Source organism: Crinia signifera, chromosome 5, assembly GCF_055691185.1.
Source record: "Crinia signifera chromosome 5, ASM5569118v1, whole genome shotgun sequence".
NCBI classification, from domain to species: Eukaryota; Metazoa; Chordata; class Amphibia; order Anura; family Myobatrachidae; genus Crinia; species Crinia signifera.
Genome location: NC_139221.1, coordinates 34,205,372 through 34,229,573, shown reverse-complemented (window position 1 = coordinate 34,229,573; position 24,202 = coordinate 34,205,372). Strand labels below are relative to the sequence as shown.

Genomic DNA, 24,202 nt, shown 5'->3' with positions numbered 1-24,202 from the left:
TATGAGCAGTACCAAGGTCGATACTGCACATGGGACTGCCTTGGGTGACTGGCAGGTTGGACTTGCAATAGGAAGTCACTGCCAGTCACTGTGAAGCTAGTGCAGTCTTACAGACTGCATCTGGCTTCACACAGTGGTGGATTTTCCCTTGGGGTGCTGCAGCCCTGCACCCATAGGTAAAAACCGCCACTGATCGCTACTAAGGCTGCATAGCCGGCTCAGCCATGTACCCGTCAGCAGGCAGTGTAGCATGTACACCCTGTGTACCCAAGGAAGTTTGACCAGGTCCCCAGCACAAGAGGCTCTTTACAGTATATACACAATCACATAAGCAAAGCTTATGTACACAACTGCAAATCAATAAGCTTCTTATAGTACCTGTCAAAAGACACGGGGGGTAAATGGGATAAGCCTGTGAAATGCAGTTATCAGCGACTTTCCGAAGAGTCTGGACAATGTGTAAAAATGGCAATAATTTAAGAGGCAAAACTAAACCTATTTTTGCCTTTTAAATATTTGCCCCTTTAAAACATTGTTCAGACTCGCTGGGAACTGGCTGATGCCCGTATTGCACATCCCACGTACCCGTTTGTGTCTTTTGTAGCGTCAGTTCATCGTTATAACAAAACATGCAAAATGATGAAGCCAAAGGCAGGAGGAGATAGAACTTTTGTGGAACCCATCTGAAAATGTCCCTGACCTCTGGTTATTAGCACAAGCTGGCCAGGGGAGCAGTAAGCGCTTCTTATCAGCAAGAAACAAACAAAACAACTAACACGCAGCCTTAAAACAACAACCTAAACAAAAGTGTGTGGCTTCTGGTTGTGTTGTTTCCTCAGCCTCCAAGCAGTTACACTATGTGCGTTAACACATTACCGGGCAATCGCCATTACTTAAATCTGCAGAGCAAACAAGGTGGGTTACAGTATGCTAACTGCACCTCACCTCCGCGGGGGGTCCTATTGACCTCTGCAAACTATAACAAAAGTCCTTAAAATGACTTGGTTTATTATGCCCTTTTATTTGTTCTACTCCACATGCTCCCTGCGGGGGTCTAAAAATACAACACGGACAGTTGTTGAAATCAACACATATGTGACAAGTAGGCAGGTACCAGGATGATGATGAAACCAAAATCTCTTAAGGGGCATACACAAAGGGCGAATTTCACTCCATTTCTAAGTGATCTGACCAGATCACTTAGAAATGAAGCACTGTACACTCTGTATGTATAGCCCCAGGCACCGCCATTGCAGGCAGGGAAAGACATTGCTTGCACTGTGTTTCCTGCTAGATCATGGGGCTTTGCAGTGTGTACCGCTAGTATACACGCGATGTTTGCTGAGTGATGGTGCTTAAGCACATCTCAGCCTCCCTGCACCCGTCGCCGCATGTGTACAGGGCTTTACATATTTGGCATCTGTTATTTGTCTGTCCGGTATGCATTCGGACACCGTTGGACCGATAGAGTGGGCCATCGTTAATGAGGACCTCCCTCATCAGAACATGCAGGATGGGGTCGTTGATGCGCAGGAGCATTGGATTCCACGTGGAGGGTAAAGCATGAGAAAGTCCAATAAAAAATTTTAAAAAGCATGTTGACCTTTTAACGTTTGACCATTTGCTTGTGACATTTTGTCATAGTCGACCTAGTGCGTTTTTAAAATAGACATGGACAGAGACCATATTAACATTCGCAATGCCTTTTAGTCTAAGGGGGATAGACTGTCGGACTAGCCATGACACTGCCATTCTCGGCCGGCTCGACGAAGAACCGGGAGGTGGGTTTCAATGTCCCGTCTGCCGAGCACCGAAAAGGGGGTGTGGCCACAAGATACAGGCATTGATTGCAGAGTTGCGGCCGGGAGCTCGACAATCGACAGCCGTTCTATGTAGAACGGGCTCGACTGCTTCTAAAGTCGGGCCCGCTCTGCAGAGATCCCTATTCAATGCGGTCGGGAAAAACAGCATTGAATAGGGCCTAACCGCTTTTTCCCACATCAGAAATAGCGGTGGGAGACTGAACACCCCCTTAAATCTGGTTCGCAACCCCCATAATATACCTGCAGATTTAGCCCCATTGGGACTGGAAATTATACTGCCCCTATATCTCCTATATTTAATTTTGAGGTGGGACCTTATCACTGTAACCTCTGTCGCGATAGAGAACTGTACAATATGTTGGAGTTTGCAAAATAAAAGGAAGAAGGTAGGAACTGTGGTAAAATAAAACAGTAATTATGAATGGAAAGTCTACCCAAAAATAAATGAATGCCCCACATATAAGGCAGTCAATCAAGACACACATGTATAATAATGATATCAATTTATCACCTTCTGATATGCATTAAAATAATATAGCTATATAAAATGACTAGAAATACAATTCTATAGCAAGATATTTTACATATTACAATGCCCAATAAATAGTTCAACACAATAATAAAAAGCATATGGAGGAAAAATAACTGTCTTTCCCAGTTCATAAGGAAACCCACAGTCTGATGTGAAAATCCAGGATTGGAGCAATTAAACTACATTACCCAGAAAGCACTGATGGGTTTATAATGACAGAACATTGCAATATTATCAAAAGCTCCAACTTTGATGCGGTTGCCCCAGAAACAACAGCCAGCCACCGAGTCAGCTGAGCCGTTCCTGCCGCTGTCAGTTGCGGTACTAGTATTCTGGATGTCTTTGAGTGCCTGCTCCGGATGACCCCAATGGCATCAGTGCTGAGTGTGCTATTTCCCCTCTCATAAGGACACTGTGGGTCAATTATTTGCATACACATGTGGGACTCCGCTAGCTAATAAAAAGTCTTCGATTTGAACCTACAACCTCGATGTCCATAAGCAGTCTACCCAACACCTGTCCTACACTATTTGGTTCACCAATGAAAATGATCTATCCCGGTGATTGAAGTAAGAAGTATAACAGTACACAATAAGAATTTGCATCCATAAATATATTATTATTAAAAATTCTGAAATTCAAGCCATCATCATATTTTGCATTGATAAATGGTCTTTTTATAGGTGCATATACACTCTATGATTTTTTGACCAATATAGTTCATTCTGACCCTTCTTGAGGATACTGGTCAAAATATCATTCAGTGTATATGCTACGTACAACGATGCACGTGACCGCGGGTCATTCAACAAGGTTTTTTCGCCGACTGTGCAGGTAGGCCAATTTCCGATATCTTTCAGAAAAAATGATATAGTCTAGCTAGATCATTCGTTGTTCATTACATCGTTCAGTATGTATGTACAATATTGTTCATCCAGGACACTGGGAAAGTTCAAAGGAAATTGGTCACCAATATCTTTCAGAGCATACCTCGTCTAGTGCGTACGCACCTTAACCCCTACACTACCCGATTCACCTATTTTCGAAAAAATATTTGATTGGTTTAAACAATAAATGATATAATACAAGTTTCTGACTACTTTTTAGCTTAACAAGTATCACGTAACTGTGCGAGGATAGTTCTCCCATTAATAATAATTTTCATTAGGCAATTAGGCAGACAGGAGTTGTAGTTTTCTTTTTCTTTCTTTTTACACTATTTGCAGCAAAGTTGGTATTACGGGATCCATACAGCAGATGACCGTCAGTCAGAATACCGCCACGGGCATCCCGAAGGAGGGAATCCTGACAGGGGTCAGGCAAGTATGCTTACTTTCCCCGGCCGCCCCCCCCCTCCCCCTCAACCCTCCCTTCCGATCGCTCTCATGAAACCCGCGAGTGGGGGGGAGGAGGGAACGAGTTTGGGGAGAGGGGGCTGGAGGGACCACTGGTGGCCTGGGAGAAGGTTGCATTGTAGCATAGCAATGGAAGTAGTGCTAGCAGGCGGCGGGGGTCAGTGGTGGCGGTAGAAGTGTTCAGCCAATCAGAGCATTGCCCAGTGTTTTAAACACTTCTGCCACCAAAGCTAACTCCTGCCGCCTGCTAGTGCTATTTCTAGCACTAGGCTACAATGCTACGGGTGCCGGACGGCTCCCCGACAGATGTCTGACTAATGACTGTCGGAATCCCGACTGTCGGGCTAATATACCACACCCCAATGCTACTACAATGATATTCTTCCAGCATCCGATGTGCCACCTCAAGATGGCATGCGACATCTGGTGCTGTAAGGAGGAACTTTTTGCACCACAAGATGCGATCGGGTTTGATGGACATAGCACTTCGATGTTGCATCGAACCCGATCACATAAGTGTATGGGCAGCATAACCCAGCATAACCAACGCAGGGAACAAGCTCTTAGAGCCCTATATCTTAGCCTATATCTTAGAAATGTGGGAAGAGTCCTACAGGTCTTTCCACCTGGCCAAGTGTCATTTATTAACAGAAGATTGGGGAGACACTGGAACGAGGGGAATTTTGGTTACTGTTATCAATGGTAAAAATGTTCCCTTTGTAGCAGAGGATCCTTTTCAATAACAATACTGTAAAATATTGGCAACAGATACAAGATACAAGCCTATCCTGTTCAGAATCAAAAAGCAGAATATAAAACCGGGAAGGTAGGCTGGATCACGGCCAAACGACTATCATATCCTTTTCATTTCCATGGTTCTGGTTCAAGGTTCAAGACTGCAGTTAAAGACTTTTATGTAGAATTTTACATTGAAATCTAAATCCCGAGCGCTCTCCTGCCAACACGTATAAAATCTGCAGCTGAAACCAGAACCGCAATATTTTCTCTACTTCTAGGATCTTTAATCCCGGGGGAAGACAGTGATTGCCCCTGTGACTAGTTGGGGGCCTGCTACAAAAGGGTCCACAACTAAATTAAAAAGTGCTCTATCTGGCTACATACGGATCCCCTTAAGACCGCTAAAATAATTCAAAGCTACTGCAGATAAAAATGAATGTCAATACAGTTTTGGAAGCGGCATCCGATAATCAGCACGATTGGCTTAGTGGTTAGTATTGGGGGGGGGGGAGACATCATCCAGAACATGACTTACCAGTGCTGGGGCAGCCGGAGCAGTTTCCCATACAAGGCCGTGCTAAAGGCGGGTATCACTGGCACAGGAGAGCAGTAAGATCCTTTGTTATCAAGATACGTGAGTCCAGCTTGGAAACCGAACACCTGCAATATAAATCAATCAGGACAGGTTATCATTGCTTCTTAGCGCACGTCAACATGACACCTCATCTGTGGCTGGTAAAAGCATGCTGGGAGATGCAGAACCACAAATTGCCGATGGCCGCTATACTGAACAAGAAATGGCTGTAATAAGCTGCACCAGGGAGTTCTGGAAAGAAGGATAAAACAGAGTCTCTTCTACTTATACAGCAGCTGTTAAATAGATTCTACACATAAATGGACTATGTACTACAACCAGCAATACTCCGCTCCTTCTAGCCAAGGCTTGGGAAACAGTCCAAGAGGTGTACCGGGTCAGAAGGAGAAACTATAGGTCATACGAAGATTTGATGCTCTCAGCTCGATGCTGCAGACTGCAATGAGACAAAGCACCGAAAGAGGAGACGGGCGATCACCTCTAGTTTCAGCTGGAGATCACTTACGATATTATGTTTATACAGATGGAGAATTACAGGATCTAGTCATTAAAATGAACAATTTTTACAGACTGGTCTGGTATACAGTATTTTGTCAGCATGTTCCAAATGTCCACCTACACAGAACATCCACCTACTTACACAGAACGTCCGCTTGTTCCAAATGTCCACCTACCTATACAGAACGTCAGCATGTTCCGAATGTCCTACCTATACAGAACGTCAGCATGTTCCGAATGTCCACCTACCTATACAGAATGTCAGCATGTTCCAAATGTCCTACCTATACAGAACGTCAGCATGTTCCGAATGTCCACCTACCTATACAGAACGTCAGCATGTTCCGAATGTCCACCTACCCATACAGAACGTCAGCATGTTCTGAATGTCCACCTACCTATACAGAACGTCTGCATGTTCCGAATGTCCACCTACCTATACAGAACGTCTGCATGTTCCGAATGTCCACCTACCTATACAGAATGTCTGCATGTTCCGAATGTCCACCTACCTATACAGAATGTCAGCATGTTCCGAATGTCCACCTACCTATACAGAATGTCAGCATGATCCAAATGTCCACCTACCTATACAGAACGTCAGCATGATCCAAATGTCCACCTACCTATACAGAACGTCTGCATGTTCCGAATGTCCACCTACCTATACAGAACGTCTGCATGTTCCGAATGTCCACCTACCTATACAAAATGTCAGCATGTTCTGAATGTCCACCTACCTATACAGAACGTCAGCATGTTCCGAATGTCCACCTACCTATACAGAACGTCAGCATGTTCCGAATGTCCACCTACCTATACAGAACGTCAGCATGTTCCGAATGCCCACCTACCTATACAGAACGTCAGCATGTTCCGAATGCCCACCTATCTATACAGAACGTCAGCATGTTCCGAATGCCCACCTACCTATACAGAACGGCAGCATTTTCTGAATGTCCACTTATATAGAACGTCAGCAGGTTCTGTAAGCCCGCCTACACAGAACATCAACATGTTCGGAATATTCCCTTATTAAGACCATGTTTACATAAGGAATATCCACAAACTGACTGCACAGCAACATAATCATTATTAGAAAATAGTAATTTACTCCTGGTTACAGGGGAAAGTATTCAGTTTTATGATGTGTTAAGCATTTGCATTGGCATAAAAGATTCAGGGGGGTATGCAATATAGGATCACGGCTGTCGATCCCCGCCAACAGCCGTGATCCAGGCCTGTTTGCGGTCAGATCGACCGCATAACGACAGACGGGATTCAATGTCCTGCCTGCCGATGTGCGCAAAGGGGGCGTGGCCGCAAAAACGGCCGTGGATTGTCGATCTGCGGCCCGGATAACGACAATCCACGGCCGTTATCGGCAGAACGGGCCCGGCAGCTTCTGTAGTCGGGCCCGTTCTACCGTGATCCCGCATCAATGCTGTCGTTAATGACAGCATTGACTAGGGAGTTGCCGCTATTTTCCACATCGGAAATAGCGGCAGCACATTGAATACCCCCCTAAATGTTTAATTTGATAAATACACAATTTATAGGCCCTAGTAATATATTGTAATTATTAATATTGGTCTACTAATCGAATTGCTTATTAATTTCTCCCCTAATATATTTATTTTGGACAAAAAAATATTTAAGGTTTATTCCACTGTATGCAACACATAATTACTAGCTAAACATATTGTGTCGTCTACGTTTTTGGTTAAAAAAGATCTGGCTGTTTGGCCAATTGTAAATGACAGTGGGCAGAATACAAGTTGAGTATCCCTTATACAAAATGCTCGGGACCAGAAGCATTTTGGAGAATGGATTATTCCGTATTTTGGAATATCTTTATAAAAACTATAATTTTTTTGCATTTATGTTGTACAAACACATGAAAGACACACAAATATTTTTTATTTGTGCATGAAACAAGGTTTTAAAAAATGAAACAAAGTTTGTGTACAGTCTCACACAATAAATCTGAATGCTCTGCAATCATTTTCTTGCACATATTTAGTGCCAGTTACATATAATTTCCCCAGTAGTGCCAGTTACATATCATGTCCCCAGTAGTGACAATTACATATCAGGTCCCCAGTAGTGCCAGTTACATATCAGGTCCCCAGTAGTGCCAGTTACAGATCAGGTCCCCAGTAGTGCCAGTTACAGATCAGGTCCCCAGTAGTGCCAGTTACAGATCAGGTCCCCAGTAGTGCCAGTTACAGATCAGGTCCCCAGTAGTGCCAGTTACAGATCAGGTCCCCAGTAGTGCCAGTTACAGATCAGGTCCCCAGTAGTGCCAGTTACAGATCAGGTCCCCAGTAGTGCCAGTTACAGATCAGGTCCCCAGTAGTGCCAGTTACAGGTGTCCTCTGTAGTGCTGTTACATATCATGTCCCCAGTCGTACCAGTTACAGATATCCCCAGTAGTGCCAGTTACAAATCATGTCCATAGCAGTGCCAGTTACAGATCATGTCCCCAGCAGTGGCAATTGCATATAAAGTCCCCAGTAGTGGCAATTACATATCATATCCCCAGTAGTGCCAGTTACAGATCAGGTCCCTAGAAGTGCCAGTTACAGATCATGTCCCCAGCAGTGGCAATTGCATATCAAGTCCCCAGTAGTGGCAATTACATATCATATCCCCAGTAGTGCCAGTTACAGATCAGGTCCCTAGAAGTGCCAGTTACAGATCAGGTCCCTAGTAGTGCCAGTTACAGATGTCCTCAGTAGTGCTGTTACATATCATGTCCCCAGTAGTGCCAGTTACATATCATGTCCCCAGTAGTGCCAGTTACAGATGTCCCCAGTAGTGCCAGTTACAGATGTCCCCAGTAGTGCCAGTTACAGATGTCCCCAGTAGTGCCAGTTACAGATATATCCAGTAGGTTTTTAGCAAAAAATAAATAAAAAAAGTACATTTTCGAGAATAATTTGGATAATGTATACTCAACCGGACCAATTTATGTGCGTTTTACTAAACTAGTTCAGTACGCAAATGGTTGTGTATAGGCAACAGATATACTTTAGACATCAACATACATAGCGTTGTGGTTTTACAGTGCAAATCTAAAAACAAAGTAGTACTTTATCTTCTAACACATATGGCCATGTACAGTCTTGGTTCTTTCATCCCACATAAAGTGTTGATTTTTCATCACGTCGGGAATCGAAACAGTCTCTTGTACGATATCCTCCTGAACATCTGTCCCAGAACGACTCGTTGGATCTATAATTGGATCCATGTCCGCATACACATGAGCATTTGTGTTCTTTGTGATGACTATATTGCAGCGCTTTGATGTTTTAACTAGGTGCCTAACCGATCCGTGTATGTAATTCTTTGTTGCCCTTAACAGGTCAGAGAAATGTTGTATTTTTGTGTCCATGATGTAAAATGCTACAAAGATCGTTACAAGTTTTATATTTGAACCCATACATTCTGGAACCAGTGACCTTCAAAGTGAAGTCACTGTTATGTTTCAGTGCTAAAGCCTAGGATTTAAACAATAGTAGAAAAAGATGCTGAGCTGTAGTGTGCAACTGTTCTGTGCCTATCATACATTCTCATATACACTGTGCAGCATGTGTATGTGGAGGGATTCAGTACTGAATCCCGGCGTTCAGAATCCCAACGCTGGAATCCCGACAGCCAAAATCCCGACAAGGGGGGGACGTGGCTCGCCACGCAGCGGGCCCGGTGCCTCGCTACGCTCGGCACACTAATTTATTCTCCCTCCAGGGGTGTCGTGGACACCCACGGAGGGAGAATGTGTCGGGATTTCGGCGTCGGGATTCTGAATGCAGAGATCCCGACCGCCGGGATTTTAACTGCATCCCAGGTGGAGACGCTGGTTTTATCCTTCTTGCCAAAACTACTGGGTGCGGTTTCTTACATACATTTCTTGCCCAATACAAGAGTTTCATTGTCATTTTGTGGTTCTGTAAATTCCCAGGACACTTTTACAGACACAGGTGAGGCTCACATAAAGGTTTATGATGAATTGTAACATGAATAACTGTGATCAGCAAGCCATCTTAGCCTACGTCATAGCATATAACATAGCATTGGATTAGATACGCGGTTCTCAAACTCTGTCCTCGGGACCCCAAAAAGATCATGTTTTCTAGGACACCCAGCAGGAGCAAAGGTGTACTCATTACTCACGAACACGTTTCTCAGGTCACCCAGCAGGTGCACAGGTGCACTCATTACTCGCTGACACATTTCCTAGGTCCCCCAGCCGGTGCAATACTCGCTGACACGTTTCCTAGGTCCCCCAGCCGGTGCACAGGTGTACTCATTACTCACTATCACGTTTACCAGGTCACCCAGCAGGTGCACAGATGTACTCATTACTCAGTGATACATTTTAAAAGATCCACAGATAGAGATAAGTATCTCACTTTTTCTGTGAGGAGACCTAGTTAACATGAAAGGTTTGGGTTCCTGAGGACCGAGTTTCAGAACCTAGGAGATAGACAGATCACACACTTGAGTGAAGACTTGAATATACGTTTGGGGATATAAAGCGTACAGCCTTAAGCAAATAACAAAAATGTGACAAATAAGAAAAAAACATGTATTATACATGGGTGTAAATCCACAACTTGTTTTATGCATAGAACTGTAATAGAATTTAAAACCGGTTGAGAAAACTATAAATGATGAGTCAGTTACAGATCTGCCATGGTCCTGTGCATTAGGTTGGTTAACATTACAAACTGCCTCAACCAGCAGAACCATGGACTCAACAAGACGTAATAATGAATGATTAAACATAATAAACTCTGTAGGCCTAAACACCGACCATGATTGTCTGAAGTACTGTATATTATTTATCAAAAATGATATTAATGTCAAATAGCACATGAAGCTTGGAGAAGTGGTATCTATTCCCATAAGGAACATTGTGGCAGATGTATGACCGTGCGTTATGGGGGAGAAGGGGTATCAGCGCACGTTATGTGCACTGATACCGCTTATCCCCCATGTATGAAGCAGCCGTTGTGCGGATAAATGACAGAAGCGCAATGCGCCACTTTCCATATTGGTGCTGCTATCTAAATGATAGCAGGCCGATTGTATGAACGGTCAGCATCGCTGACCGTTCTGCCCGCTGCTGCTATCGGTTTCACCAGCAGCAGGCTGGCGAAGCCCTATCTCAACAGCAGGGACAGCGCTGTCCCTGTTGTTGGCTCTGGGCTGTGCTGGAGATCTCACACGAGTAGCCAGATGCCGCGCATGCTCAGTCCAGCCGGCCGGGGGGAAGCATCAGTGTAAAGTGATGCGCTGTCTCCAGGACGGGGACATGGCCAGAGGGTGGCATTTGCGCTCCCCCGCTTCGGGGGAGCGCAAAATACATCTGCCCCGCTATGTGCAAGGTGATAATGCTCCAGCCAACCAGCTCCTAACTGCCAATTTACATATCGGAGCTGATTGGCTGGAGCATTATCACCTTGCACATAGCGGGGCAGATGTATTATAGCGCACCGCTATTTATACTTCCTGCTTCGCCTCAATAACGAGGCGAAGCGGGAAGGGACATTGACAAGATGTATTAACATTTTGTCTGCCGAAGCAGGGGAGCGCAAACTCCCCCTCCAGCGATCTCACCTCCTGGAGATAGCGCATCACTTTACACTGATGCGGTATCTCCTTCCTCCCAGCCGGCTGGACTGGGCATGCGTGGGATCTCGCTTCTCACTCGAGATCTCCAGCGGTGCCCAGAGCCAACAGCAGGGACAGTCCCTGCTGTTGAGATAGTGCTTCACGAGCCTACTGCTGGCGAAGCCAATAGCAGCAGTGGGCGGAACGATCAGCGATGCTGACCGTTCATACATTCGGCCTGCTATTATTTAGATATCAGCATCGATATGGGGTTAGCGCTCACTGGGCTCCCTCATACATGGAGAAGAAGCGGTATCAGTGCATATTTTACCCTCCTTCTTCCTGTGTCCGGAAACCAGTCCCGGTGGTGCTGAGGTGCCAGCAGCGACATATTGAGTAATTTACCCCTATACCCGGTCCTCTGCACCCCCCCCCCCTCCCCTTCACTCTTCCACAGCGCCTAACTAAAATCATTTGCAATAGCAACATTTTACTTAAACCGTGTCAATATTCTAATGTCGATATTGCTGTGTTAACATTTTAAAAGAGTTTAATCTAGATGTAGAAACAGATAAAAGGGAGGAGTTTTCAACATGGAATCATGGGGCACAAATCCTACACCCTGGATGAGTCAATCAATCAGTGTTTGGGCAGTTTCTAGACGAGAGCTTATCTCAGTGTGCAGAAAGCGGCAGTGGGTACAAGAGAGCTCCTACCTTCAGGTAGCAGTGTGCGTAGCAGTGGTGCAGTAGGTTATCGGAGGGCTGGCTCAGGCTGCTCACCGTCTGGACCAGTTGCTCTGCGTACATGGGCACAGAATGCTCAACATTGATTTTGTCGGCAAGTATCTTGAAAGAAGGCAGAGGTCGTATTGGCTGGAAGCTTGCTGTGTTTAAAGTGCCGACAGAATGCTAAAAAAAAAAAAACACACAATGAATCCAGCTCAATGTCCCAGGGAGTAAGTACAAGCAAATTGTCAAAACGAATAGAACATCTCTCTCAGTGTCCCCATACAAAGTGGAGGCAGCCATTTTGTGGAAAGCAAATGCACAGCTTAGCAATTCACAAAGAACAAGCTGCATTCCATTGGTTCAAATTCCAAAATGGCTGCCTCCATTGCAAGCAGGAGGCAGGTAAACTTGAAGAAATGTATTAATACCTTTAAGGAATACAAAGCAATAACGAAAATAGGGGCAGGTGTATTAAGCCTGGTGAAGAGATAAAGGGGGCTATTCAATCCCTGGTCTCAACTGTCAGGCCGGCCTGACAGTGGCGGACCGGTCCCATTCTCGGCCCGCTCCATTGCATCTCAGCAGGTGGGATTCAATGTCCCGCATGTCGAGTGCCGAAAAATGGGCATGGTCGCGAGAAACGGCTGTGGATTGTCGAGATCTGGCCATGAGCTCGACAATCCAAGGCCGTTCCCGGCAAATCGAGCACAACTGATTTTAAAGTTGGGTTGTTTTGCCGAGATGCCGGTTCAATGCTGCCGGGAAGGACCACATTCAATAGGCGCCAGTCGCTATTTTCCCCATCGGATGTAGTGGCGGGGGATTGAATACCCCCCAAAGTGGAAGGTGATAACACACCAGCCAATCAACTCCCAACTGTAATTTTTCAAACCTAGCTGATTGGCTGATGCGTTATCACCTTTCCACTTTATCTCTTAATCAGGCTCAATAAATTTGCAATAGTATTTCTACAGTATTATCGAAATATTGGGTACTTGTTTCCTAGAACGGCCACAATCGGGAGTACTCGTGTACCTTAACTTAAGGTACACGATTAACGCGATGGACCCAATCTCCTTTGAAATCAGGTCCATTTTGCCGGCAAAGGCAAAATCGCGTTGATCGCGTCGGTCGCGTGCATTAACATGGCACGCGACGCGACCGACGCGATGGACCCGATTTTGCCATAGGGTTCAATGTTAAAATATTTTTAACATTGTAATCGCGTTCATCGCGTCGGTCTTGTGCCATTATAATGGCACAAGATGCGACGGACGCGATTTAGCACATTTTACATAGCTAACAATGGGAAATGGGCCAATATGGCCCATTTCTCATTGTATATGCCCCCGTCATGACTATAAATTAATGCCCCCCATTGTGAGTGGCACCCCACAATTGACGCCAACCCGAAGCGTGGCGAGCCCGCGAGGGGCGGCGTTACGCGTCCTCCGACCTTTTCATACCCCTACTATCCACGTCGGCATGGAGAATATAAAGTGTGGCGAGAGCAGCGAGCCACCGAGCCCGAAGCGTGGCGAGCGCAGCGCGCCCCGCGAGGGGACGCGTATACCTGTGAAGTAACGCGGGGCTCGCTGCGCTCGCCACGCTTCAGGCTCGGTGGCTCGCTGCGCTCGCCACACTTTATATTCTCAACTCCACACCGACGTGGATAGTAGGGGTATGAAAAGGTCGGAGGATGCGTACCGCCGCCCCTCGCGGGCTCGCGACGCTTCGGGTTGGCGTCAATCGTGGGGTGCCGTTCACAATGGGGCAATTTGAGCCATCAGTGGGGTTAAAATTGGGGTCTGGGGACAATTTTACATTGAATCCAATGTAAAATAGGGTCCCAGGGACCCTATTCACATTTGATTCAATGTAAAAATCGGGTCCATCGCATCGCATGCGATTTGGTCTTATGCGATGCGATCGACGCAATTTTTCCGACTCGATCAAAATTGGTGTGGCGGTTCTAGGAAACAAGTACCAAATATTGATTTCCCCATGAAAGTAAACCCTATAGGATGCGATCTGAGAATTGCGTGTTGGTGTGGCTCTAACAGGATCACAGAAGCAGTCGTACAGTCCAGCAGGAAGTCACATGACAATGAAGGATCACTGGATGGAGAAACGTCATTGTAGACTGATACTATTATATGGCTGTGCGTTCTTCTATAACGTATAATACATATTATACAGTAGGGTGTAAACTTTATCTTATAAAACGTAACTATCACAACACATAGAGCAATAAATACGAACACACCTACTATTTGTTCTCATGTGGAAATACCCCTTATACACTGTAGAGCCCACCTCTTCCATCACCGCTGAACCCTTCTCATGCTCCGCCCACCGATTAGAACTTTTCAACTCGCTCCGCCTGACCGCTTAATACCCACCAAAACCTCTATAACGCCCCAACAATACATACCTACAGGGATGCTTTTAGATAAATGAATCATTTTTCAGCGAGATGCAAGCAATTTCCCTAACCCTTCCCTAATACTTCCAGATGTTCTGAGAAGCAGATGACCTCACTCTACCTGATCCATAAGCCTTGCTTCTCATTACCCCACTGCATAAGTGCTCCCTTAGGTAACTGTGTATCTGACCTAGAACACGCTGATGATACCCAGCTGGGCGGATGCGATGTATATTGTTATTAAAACTAGCAAGAATATAACAGAGGACAATTGCTGTAGGATCTTCAGGTAGAAGACCCCAAGTATACGCTTTTGATGTTAAGCAGCTTTCCTGAAATTTTCTAAGTGCATCTCCTGAGCACGCTAGGGGAACGCAGACTCCATGGAAATCACTGTACTTGATCGCAAATTGCATAGGCCTGATGAAATGCAGAATCGCTGCGTGAAGCAGGTGCTACCACAAATTGGTGGTAATTATTGTCTTACGTCAAGCCCCTAACTACTGAAGAGACCTCTTTTAACACTGCTGTGTAGTTTTAGGGAATCAAAACCTTATTATCGTGATTCTGAAGTCTAATGACACAGACTATTAAATGTAACAGTTACATTTACCCCCAAATCTCAATTTTTGTAATAGTTAAGGTCTGAAAAGCTAAAAATTCCCTTTGTAGCAAAGCCCTTAATTCACCTAATGGTATTACATTAGAGAGAGGGATGGTTTCTATTAGCAAAGTTGAAGAAGCACAGGAAGCCTGGGCAGACTGTAATATATGAGACTTGTATTGTAATGTGGAAGAGTTTAAAGGCCCATACACACCATTAGATGATCTCTCCAATCGGATGGGTTTCTGCTAGACAATGGCATGTATTCAATGCCGGTGCGAGCGGCCGGCGAGGGGGTTAAACTGCGAGGATCACAGAAAACCAGTGATCCTCGCAGTTTAACCCCCGCGTCGGCCGCTCGCACTATGCAACGTTCCGGGGGAATCCTCGCAGTCACAGAACAGCAAGGATTCCCCTAAACTGCGAGAGCCGCGGCTAGTGCAGCAAACTCGCTGTAATTAGCCTCGGCTCTCGCAGCTTTTGGAGGCACATTCGCAAATTCCCCCTCGCTCAAAAAACAGAGCGAGGGGGAATATGCGTATGAGGGGGGTCAGTTGAATACTGACAGGGTGAGCGGTGACTACAAGCAAAAAGTCCTGCTCGCAGTAACCGCTCGCCCACGGCATTGAATATATGCCAATGACAATTGACCTTTTGCTGTATTTCAGACAAATTGGTTAAATCCATTCATTCAAATGGCTGTTTTTGTCCATTTTACAGATTTTGGGAGCAAATCGTTTATTTTAATTGGTTCGGTCCAAACAGCTAGATTGGAAAGATAATCTTATAGTGTGTATGGGCCTTAAGTAAATAACTTGTTAACTGTCTGGAGAACAATCGCCCATTCAGAAAGTGGTTTGAAATGACACAAATGGCCACGTTGCGTGAATACAACTCAATGAGATCTGAGGAAGGCCACACGGAATTCACTTTAAGAAAGGTTACAGACGTTGTTTAAGTGTAACCCTAATGTCATAAAAGTTGGGTCTTTCATTTCCAAGATGATTGGGACCAGAAGTATTTTGGATTAATCCGTACTTTGGAATATTTGCACACCATAATAAGATACTGTATCTTGAGGATCAGATCCAAGACAGAACACAGCAAGCATATATGTGTCATTGACTACAAACCTGCAGGAAAATTTATAAAAGATTTTTTTTATCATTTTGTGCAAGAAACAAAGGCTAAGTACATTGAGCAAATGAGAGAAATGAACGGTTTCACGCTCCAAACATTCTGTATTTTTTTGGGAACTTTACATATTTTGGCATTTCGGAAATGGCAAACCCAACCAGTGAAACATTTCAATCACATTCTTACAAGTAGATGCGGTTCACGTGTAGCCCCCAGATCAGGTACTTCCCATGTCTGATCGAAGCGCCTAATTCAGGTCTGATCACAGGATAAATTTGTTCTCAAAATGGGCAAAACCATGCAGCACTGCAGGTGCAATCAAGTCTCCATTAGGACCTAAGAATGCTAGCTTACCCAACTGGTTTTAAGGGAACGCTGGGACATATAGTTACAGAACTTGCGTATATTTCTCACTCAGTGTGCAATTGGGATACAAAATGTTTTTTTCCTAACAAGAATTACCCCTCCCTTTTGGCACCTGAGTGACATCACAATCTGATTGAGCAGCTTGCCAACAAATGTGTTGAGAACTTGAGAGCCCCAAGGTGACTGTCTATTCCAGCTCATTGCGTTCCTACCTTCTGCCCCATTATGATAGGCATTAATTGGCCAAGCAGGTTGAATTCGGCCATAGTGATTGTGATGGAGAACTTCAGCAGTGTGACGCAGGTCATCCTCGTTGGTATGTATTCCTCTAATGAGGCCACTTCTTCAGGGCTGGGTAATGTCTTACATTCCTCCTGCAGAACTAAACACAATATATATGCGCACATTATGTACGTTATTGAGGGAAACTTGCTGCGAGTCAGCAGAACAGTGCAATAACGTTTCGCAAAGAGGCAGATGTACAAAGAGTCTGTGCCTCCCCCAGCGCATTTCAAGTAGGAAATATAAAATAGCAATACTATTCTAGGCGGCATTAACGAGCCAACAAGCTGGCTTAGTAAAATGAACACCACAAAGTGATCTTAACCTATGGACTCACTGGGCAGCTTCCCAGAGCCCCGCGATTCAAGGGGCCCATGGGCAGGGCGAGTAGAGAATGCTTTCAGTTCACTAGGTTTGTGAATGACACATAGGGGGTTATTTTGGTTCACTCTTTCTGACAAATTCCTTCTTAGATGGACAAAACCATGTGCACTGCAGGTGGGGCAGATGTTACTTCTGCAGAGCGAGTTAGATTTGGGTGGGGTTTTACTTCAAAGTGAAATCTATGTTGCAGTGCAAAAATAAAGCAGTCAGTATTTACCCTGCACAGAAACAAAATAACTCACCCAAATCTAATTCTCTCTGCACATGTTACATCTGCCCCCTGCAGTGCACATGGTTTTGTCCATCTAAGAAGGAATTTGTCAGAAAGAGTGAACCAAAATAACCCCCATAGAGGCCAATCAGCATTCTCTACCTGCAATCCTGTCTGCGGCCAGACAATCAATGGCTGTCAGCATGCTGGTTGGTGACTGGCTGGAGTTCTCCACCAATCAGAGAGCTTACAGCAGTTCACTGGAGGGGTAAGTTGTTGTTATTTTGATTTATTCCCGTCAGATGAGACGCGGCAGCACCAGTGCAAAGCAATCTGGCTATTTCACGCATCACAACCCGGGGAAATGTTACAGTCTTACCCGGATTATTACAGCTGTATGCCTCATATTCATGATCGAAGGAACAAGCCACCATCTTCAGGATCCTATGCACAGAGCTGCTGTCCAGCCGGAGGTCTATGGGGCCGATCACCAGCCGCTTGATGGACATCTCTTGTAAGCTGCCAATTTCATCAGTCTTAATAGCTGGAAATTCCTGGTGACTTAAAGAACCTGGTAAAATAAAGAGCACTGATCACGCCATAACCGCTGCATGCAACTGCAATAACGCCCAGCGCAAACCCTGGTTACATCCATTCCTACACTGAATGAACTCAAGCGCATGGTTATTGTTCTCTTTGTAACGGGCCAGGGCAATCTCTACTGAATGAAGGGCGGCCATACACAGAACAATAACCCGCTCTTCAGTCTGCCAGTTCCAAGCTGCAACGCTCTGTAGCTGGAGACCATCTGACCACGTGAGGTGGTCAGATGGTCTCCATTATCGGTCGGTCTATGGCCTGCATTATAGGACTTCTAAATCAGAAATGGTTGCGATCACTCTGCAGATCCTTAAACCTTGAGTGCCAACGTTGCTGTGAGATATCCCCAAAATAGCCTATAAAAATGCCAGCGTCGCTCACAGCGATTGTTCTATTTTTGGGTGCAATATTTAACTAAGCTTCAATGAATTGACTTGGCTGTTTTTATGTTTAGTTATACAGGTTGGGTATCCCTCATCCGAAATGCTCAGGACCACGAGCATTCTGGATACGGGATTTTTGGGGGATTTCTAATACATTTTTTTCCCCCATACTTAACTGTTCCCCTGGTGGTGCCCCGATGTCCACAGTGTCCTTCATGATCCTCTTGTGCGGCATCTCCGGTCCCAGGGGTGCATTGCACGAGTGCGCGGTCGCACCGGTGATGTCACCGGCGCAACCGTGCACTCGAGCAATTCACCCTTGGGACCGGAGATGCCGCACAAGAGGATCCCGGAAGCCGCTGTGGACATCGGGGGACGATGTAAGTATGAAAAAAAGGGGGCTGGGGGGGACCGGAATATTCAGAACAACCACGGTTTTCAGAATATTTTGGTTTTTGGAATACCGAAAAGGAAAAGGGAGATCCGATCTGTACTAAAAGAACAGTCGCTGTGGGCGGCGCTGGCATTTTTAGCGGATATTTTGAAGATCGCAAAAAGCAACTTTGGCACTCAAAGGGTTAAACTATAATCACAAACTCCCTATTGATAAATGAAAAGTGCTGTAGTTTCCTCCTCCTATCACTAATAGAAAGCAGACAACAATTAGAAGAGTAAAATAGGATATTGTAATTAACTATTACTGTATGTCTAAATCTATTATATGCCACCTGCAGCACTGCACACTGGGCTGCTTAGACCTATCATAATGTATTTCTAACAAACCTCCAAAAAGGAAGCAACAAACGTGAATTTAAATAGCTGAAGCCGCCGCTATCACACAGGGGAGGGGGCTGCAGAAAGACAAACATCCCAGGTAAGACTGAGGACAGACTGTCAAGGACCAGGTGGCACTGAAGGAAGTGTTTGTTTCTGTTATTCAAGGGAAGGCAAACAAAAGAGAAAGGGACATGTACCTTTGCCACTAGTAGACTCCATTGTATATAGGTAATCCATGTAGAGTGCCCCGAACCTCTGCATTCCGGCTATCTCTGTGTATGTCTCCTATCAACAAGGAAAAGCAAACACAGCTCTAATTCCAGCACAAGAGAATCCCCAGATTACAACAGGATAGACAAAGTATCAGAGACCTCGGCATGTTTGGGTTAGAGTGTCAGCACACAGGGCAGCTTATCTGTACAAAAGAACAGATGTTATCCTAAGTACTTACCTTGTCAGGATAGGTAAAGAGAGCTCTATGGAAAGAAATGCCCATAAGTCTGCCAGACATTTATCCCATCGCTCTAATAACGCCTGGTTAATAAACACCTTTAATTGGTCGCCGGTGCTTCGTAAGTCATCCGTTATAATTGGCATGCGGAATGAATCATGGGTAAATCTATTAGCCTAGATGTCAGGTGACACTGTCGGGCCGCAGACAGTAAGTAACAAGCAAGCGGGTAAGTGTGAGCACATCCTATATAATAAAAAGGCTGACACTCACCTGTACGCTGGGAATTCAAGGGTTTAATGCGCAAGCAGCCACTAGATGGCGCCAGATGCAGCCATTAAAGTGTTGCGCAGTTTGCGCAAGCTAGCCGTCCAGGCGGACGTTCCTGTTGTGCTGTTCTGTCATTTAGGCAACTAGTCTGTTATAAAGGAACCAACTTGGTTTGCAGGAGGACACATTTGGCACCAGGAGGTACATACACTAGGTTTTACTAGTCCCTTCTCACAGCGCTGCATGTCAGTGTCTTTACATGAATTTATGACATGTTAACCTAGTCCACAGGTTCTCAAACTTGGTCCTCAGGACCCCACACAGTGCAGGTTTTCCAGGTCTCCTCACAGAATCGCAAGTGAAATAATTAGCTCCACCCGTGGATCTTTTAAAAAAAGTCAGTGAGTAATGAGTGCACCTGTCGGGTGACCTGGAAAATGTGAATTGTGTGGGGTCATGAGCACCAAGTTTGAGAACCCCTGGCTTAGATTGTAACAGGTGGACACGCAAGAGTTGGTTGGGCCTGAGATACTCTGTGCTGCTGTAACTTTAATGCTCTTGTTAATCAAACGTCTAAGTATTTTAGGTAGAGCCAGTGACAACACAGTCCCAAACTAACCAAGCCTTTGTGTTATTAGGTCCTCAGGCTTTATTGGCATAAAAAGCAGGTGACCTCCTAAAACCTATCCCCGTGTTTAACTAAACCTTTGTTGACATCTGGAGTAAACATGTCAGGTGGCCCCAAGATGTTTGATGCTTCCTCAGTGTCACAAGCTAGGAGCTCAATGGTGAAGGCATACATAAGGGAGCATAATGCAGACCGATCTTTGGCAAGCGATATTATTTATCACAAAGAGAATGCAGATAACGGTTTGGTGCCATAATCAATCAATCGTAAACGCTTGCACACTGTTTACAAAGAGGCAGAGGCAACAAAAGTAGGAGAACATTCAAGCACCTCTTTCAACTAATGTGAACTCTAAAAAGGTGTTCGTGGTAGAAAACACAGCTAGGAATTATTGAGATATACTTGTTCTAAGGAGAAAACAAGGTTGATGAAGATATATCTGATCTAGTACTACTCACAGAAAAGCAGCCAGTTATAATAAACCAGCATAAACTTATCGCAGGTGATGGGTCATTGAAAACTTTTGGGAACCTCTCCTCTGACTTCCCTGAATCCGATAACTACAAAGCGCCTTGTGCTGGGCGATAATAGAACACTTGTGTAAATGGGAGCTTTAAGTCCTCCAGGGCACAGAGTTTTTGAGTTAAATTTTATTCATTATGTGACTGATATACCAGAAACACGTTATTGTTAGGGTGTCTCGTGCTTTCACACAGGACGTGTAATGAGATTACCAGTTACGCTGTTTGCAATCTTGTTCTAAGAACACATGAAGATGTATTCTTACAACTAAATCTCAGAGACTAATGGTCTTCTGGGACTTCGCAGGCACACACCATGGGCCTTATTCTAGTTCACTCTTAGAGGAAAATTCCTTCTCAGATGGACAAAACCATGTGCACTGCAGGGGGGCAGATTTAACAGGTGCAGATAGAAGTAGATTTGGGTGAGTTATTTTGTTTCTGTGCAGGGAAAATACTGACTGGTTTATTTTTACACTGCAATATAGATCTCACTTTGAAGATAAACCCCAACAAAATGTAACTCTCTCTGCACATGTTACATCTGCCCCACCTGCATTTTGTCCATTTGAGAAGGAATTTGCCTCTAAGAGTGAACTAATTAGGCCCCAAGTGCTGGAAAACAATTAGATTGTCTAGACCAGGGTTGTGGTAAAAACAAAAGTAGGGTAAAAGCTGGTTGCGTTCTTTTTAAGTTTCAGACTGATCACTGGCCAAATTAGACGGATCAGGCTGAGCTGACAGAACCTATGGGACCCCAATAGCGAGGCCAGTCAGCGGATGACTACCAATGATAGTGTTCATTCTAGCACCATGCTCCTTGTAAAACCCTTGCAGCTCCTCCTTCCTGCCTGGGGTGTCGCTGTCTGCTGTGGTGTTTCTACAGTCTGTTTTTTATCTCAGCATTGAGATACAAACTATACTGTTCTTGACGTACCACAGCAGACAGCGACACCCCAGGCGGGAGGGAGGAACTGCAATGATTTGACAAGGTGCGGGGTGCTAGAACGAACACTTGATAAGAAACTCGACTCTGGGAAACGGCATTTGGTAACGGGGAAAACGGAGATCTGTGCATGCACTAATTACAGACGAAAGGGCAGTAAGTCACTAGGTTTGGTACTCCCAGCATAATGACCTTTAGTAGCATCTTCAGATCATGTGTGCAGTACAGAAGAACATAAGATCCACCTCACAGCCTATGGGCCCACAAATCGGATCATAATCTTATCAATACACCTCACAATGTGCACAAAAACACACACAAAGCATCGTACGAGCCGACGAAATCGCGCATTCGTTCCTGAAATCTTTCTGATGCATGGCCAGCTTAAGACACAAAAAAAAAAAATGAAACTGAATAGGTACAGCATAATAATTCATCAATCAATATCTAAAAGACAAAAACATCTACCTAAGAGTTTAGGATATCGGACTACTTTAAACCCTATGGAAATAGAAAATAAACTGAAGTAAGAGGGAGAACAGAATGGAATAATTTTGGTTTACCACACATTCAACTGAGTGGGTTCCCACCGCATTCCACTTGTGTCTGGGAACATCAGAACCCTGTCATGTTCAATTTGGCCAGTGCCGGCGGGCATTAGTGAAAAATTACCAAGCTAAAAATGAGAAAGTTTTTTTCCATGGAGTCAAAAAGCAAAAAAAAAAATGGTAGGATAGTTAGGATTAGACACATCAAATAGAATGAAACCCAGAGATCTGAGCGTGGATAAAGCAAATGTTAGTGAAATTACACACAGCCCCTGCCAGGTAGGATGGCCCCATTTGCACTGGTTAATGTGACAACATGGAAAGCAGACGGAAATGTTTTCTTAGGACTCTCTTGCGGTCAGGATTTCTTCCCTCACAAGTTAGTGGCGTGCACACAGTATTGTGGACAAATCTTCATCGTAAGATGCTACATACAAATGATTACGTACCCCATAAAGCAAAGACTAAAATCCATTGAATCTCTGTGTATAGAAATTAACGAGGTCACAGACCAAATGGTGATGGTTAGATAGATACAGGTGTGTCCAAGTACATCTAGCCTTCTTTCATATCAAGCTGCCATTCTAGTCACGTCATGCATTGGCGCAAATCTACAGTTCCAGGTGTCTTATTTGCAATGGCGGCTCCTACCTTATGGTAGGAAGGGAGGTCCCCGCGCTTGGATGATGACAGGCACCGGCGCATGCAAAGTACTGATCCATGTCCTGTGCATGCGATGGCCACTACCTTTTATGGGCTGCTTCGGCAGCAGCTCATGGAAGTTCACCCCTTCGGTGGTGGTAGCCTAAGCCGGTGCCGTAGGCTGTCATAGAACAGCCGGGGGAGGGGGAGAAGGAGGCGCGGCAGAGGGAAGGGAGCCGGCTCTAAACAGTGGCAATCCCAAGAATTTTCCGGGCTTGCCAGACTGGGCACTGAGGCACAGCCTGGAAAATTCTCAGAATTGCCACTGAAGGGGTTAAATCCCGGTCTCGGTACCTGTACTATACATATGACAGGCACCAGGAGGGGCGCATGTGCAGTACTAAACTAGGTACTGCCCATGCGCATGCCTCCGGTTCTGTGGGCTGCTGCAGCTACAGACCATAGAAGCCATATAGGCAGCCCCAGTGGGAGGGAACACCTTCCGATGGGACTGCCTTGGGTGACTGGACAGTCCAATGGGACTGGAAGGGCTTCCGACCTATTCAATGCTAGCTGGGTTTTTTTTTTTTCAACAGGTCGAAATGTTTCAACTTGCCAAAAACCAGGCGGATTGATAGTATAGCTGCTAATCCACCTACTTTTGACGGAAACAAAGCAATGTTGCCGTCATTCTCAATCCGACATAAATAGATGCTGGATTAGGCAGGTAGGACGGCACTGGGTAAGCAGCAGCAGCAGCTTACACGGCATCGTCTTCCTGTCCACCGTCGCGCCGGGTGAGAGCAGCTCTCCCGACTACCCGCTGCCGCGGTCACCCATCCCTGTGCCGGACGGGTTAGCATCAATCAGCGGCCAAATCCGACGTCGGTTCTCTGTAAGAGAACACTGGCCCTGACCACGGTGATTACCTTGATTTATCTTGCGTGCTGAATATTAATCGCCGGGGCATTAACGATGTAGGGAAATTATCTGAGTGATCTACTGAGATTGCTTAGGAAACACCCCTTAATCGCGATGTGTGTAGGCCCCATTATACACAGTGTTGCCTCTTATTTGATACTCGCTCAGGAAATAGAGCAGGCATACATTGCAGTAAGTGATATATGCGGATGTGA

The 24,202-nt window shown here is 45.2% G+C and overlaps 1 protein-coding gene across 6 annotated transcripts in view; it reads right to left on the bottom strand.

The window, feature by feature from the left end:
- The window catches only part of VPS13B (vacuolar protein sorting 13 homolog B), a 790,826-nt gene that overhangs the window by 653,713 nt on the left and 112,911 nt on the right, over positions 1 to 24,202 (bottom strand). For all 6 annotated transcript variants that reach the window (XM_083186988.1, XM_083186990.1, XM_083186987.1 and 3 more), the window contains exons 12-16: positions 19,258 to 19,345; positions 17,680 to 17,871; positions 16,636 to 16,805; positions 11,877 to 12,071; positions 4,984 to 5,108 (exon numbers count right to left, since the gene is read on the bottom strand). In XM_083186988.1, coding sequence (XP_083043114.1) covers positions 4,984 to 5,108; positions 11,877 to 12,071; positions 16,636 to 16,805; positions 17,680 to 17,871; positions 19,258 to 19,345 — 770 coding nt within the window. The remainder of the gene's footprint in view (positions 1 to 4,983; positions 5,109 to 11,876; positions 12,072 to 16,635; positions 16,806 to 17,679; positions 17,872 to 19,257; positions 19,346 to 24,202) is intronic.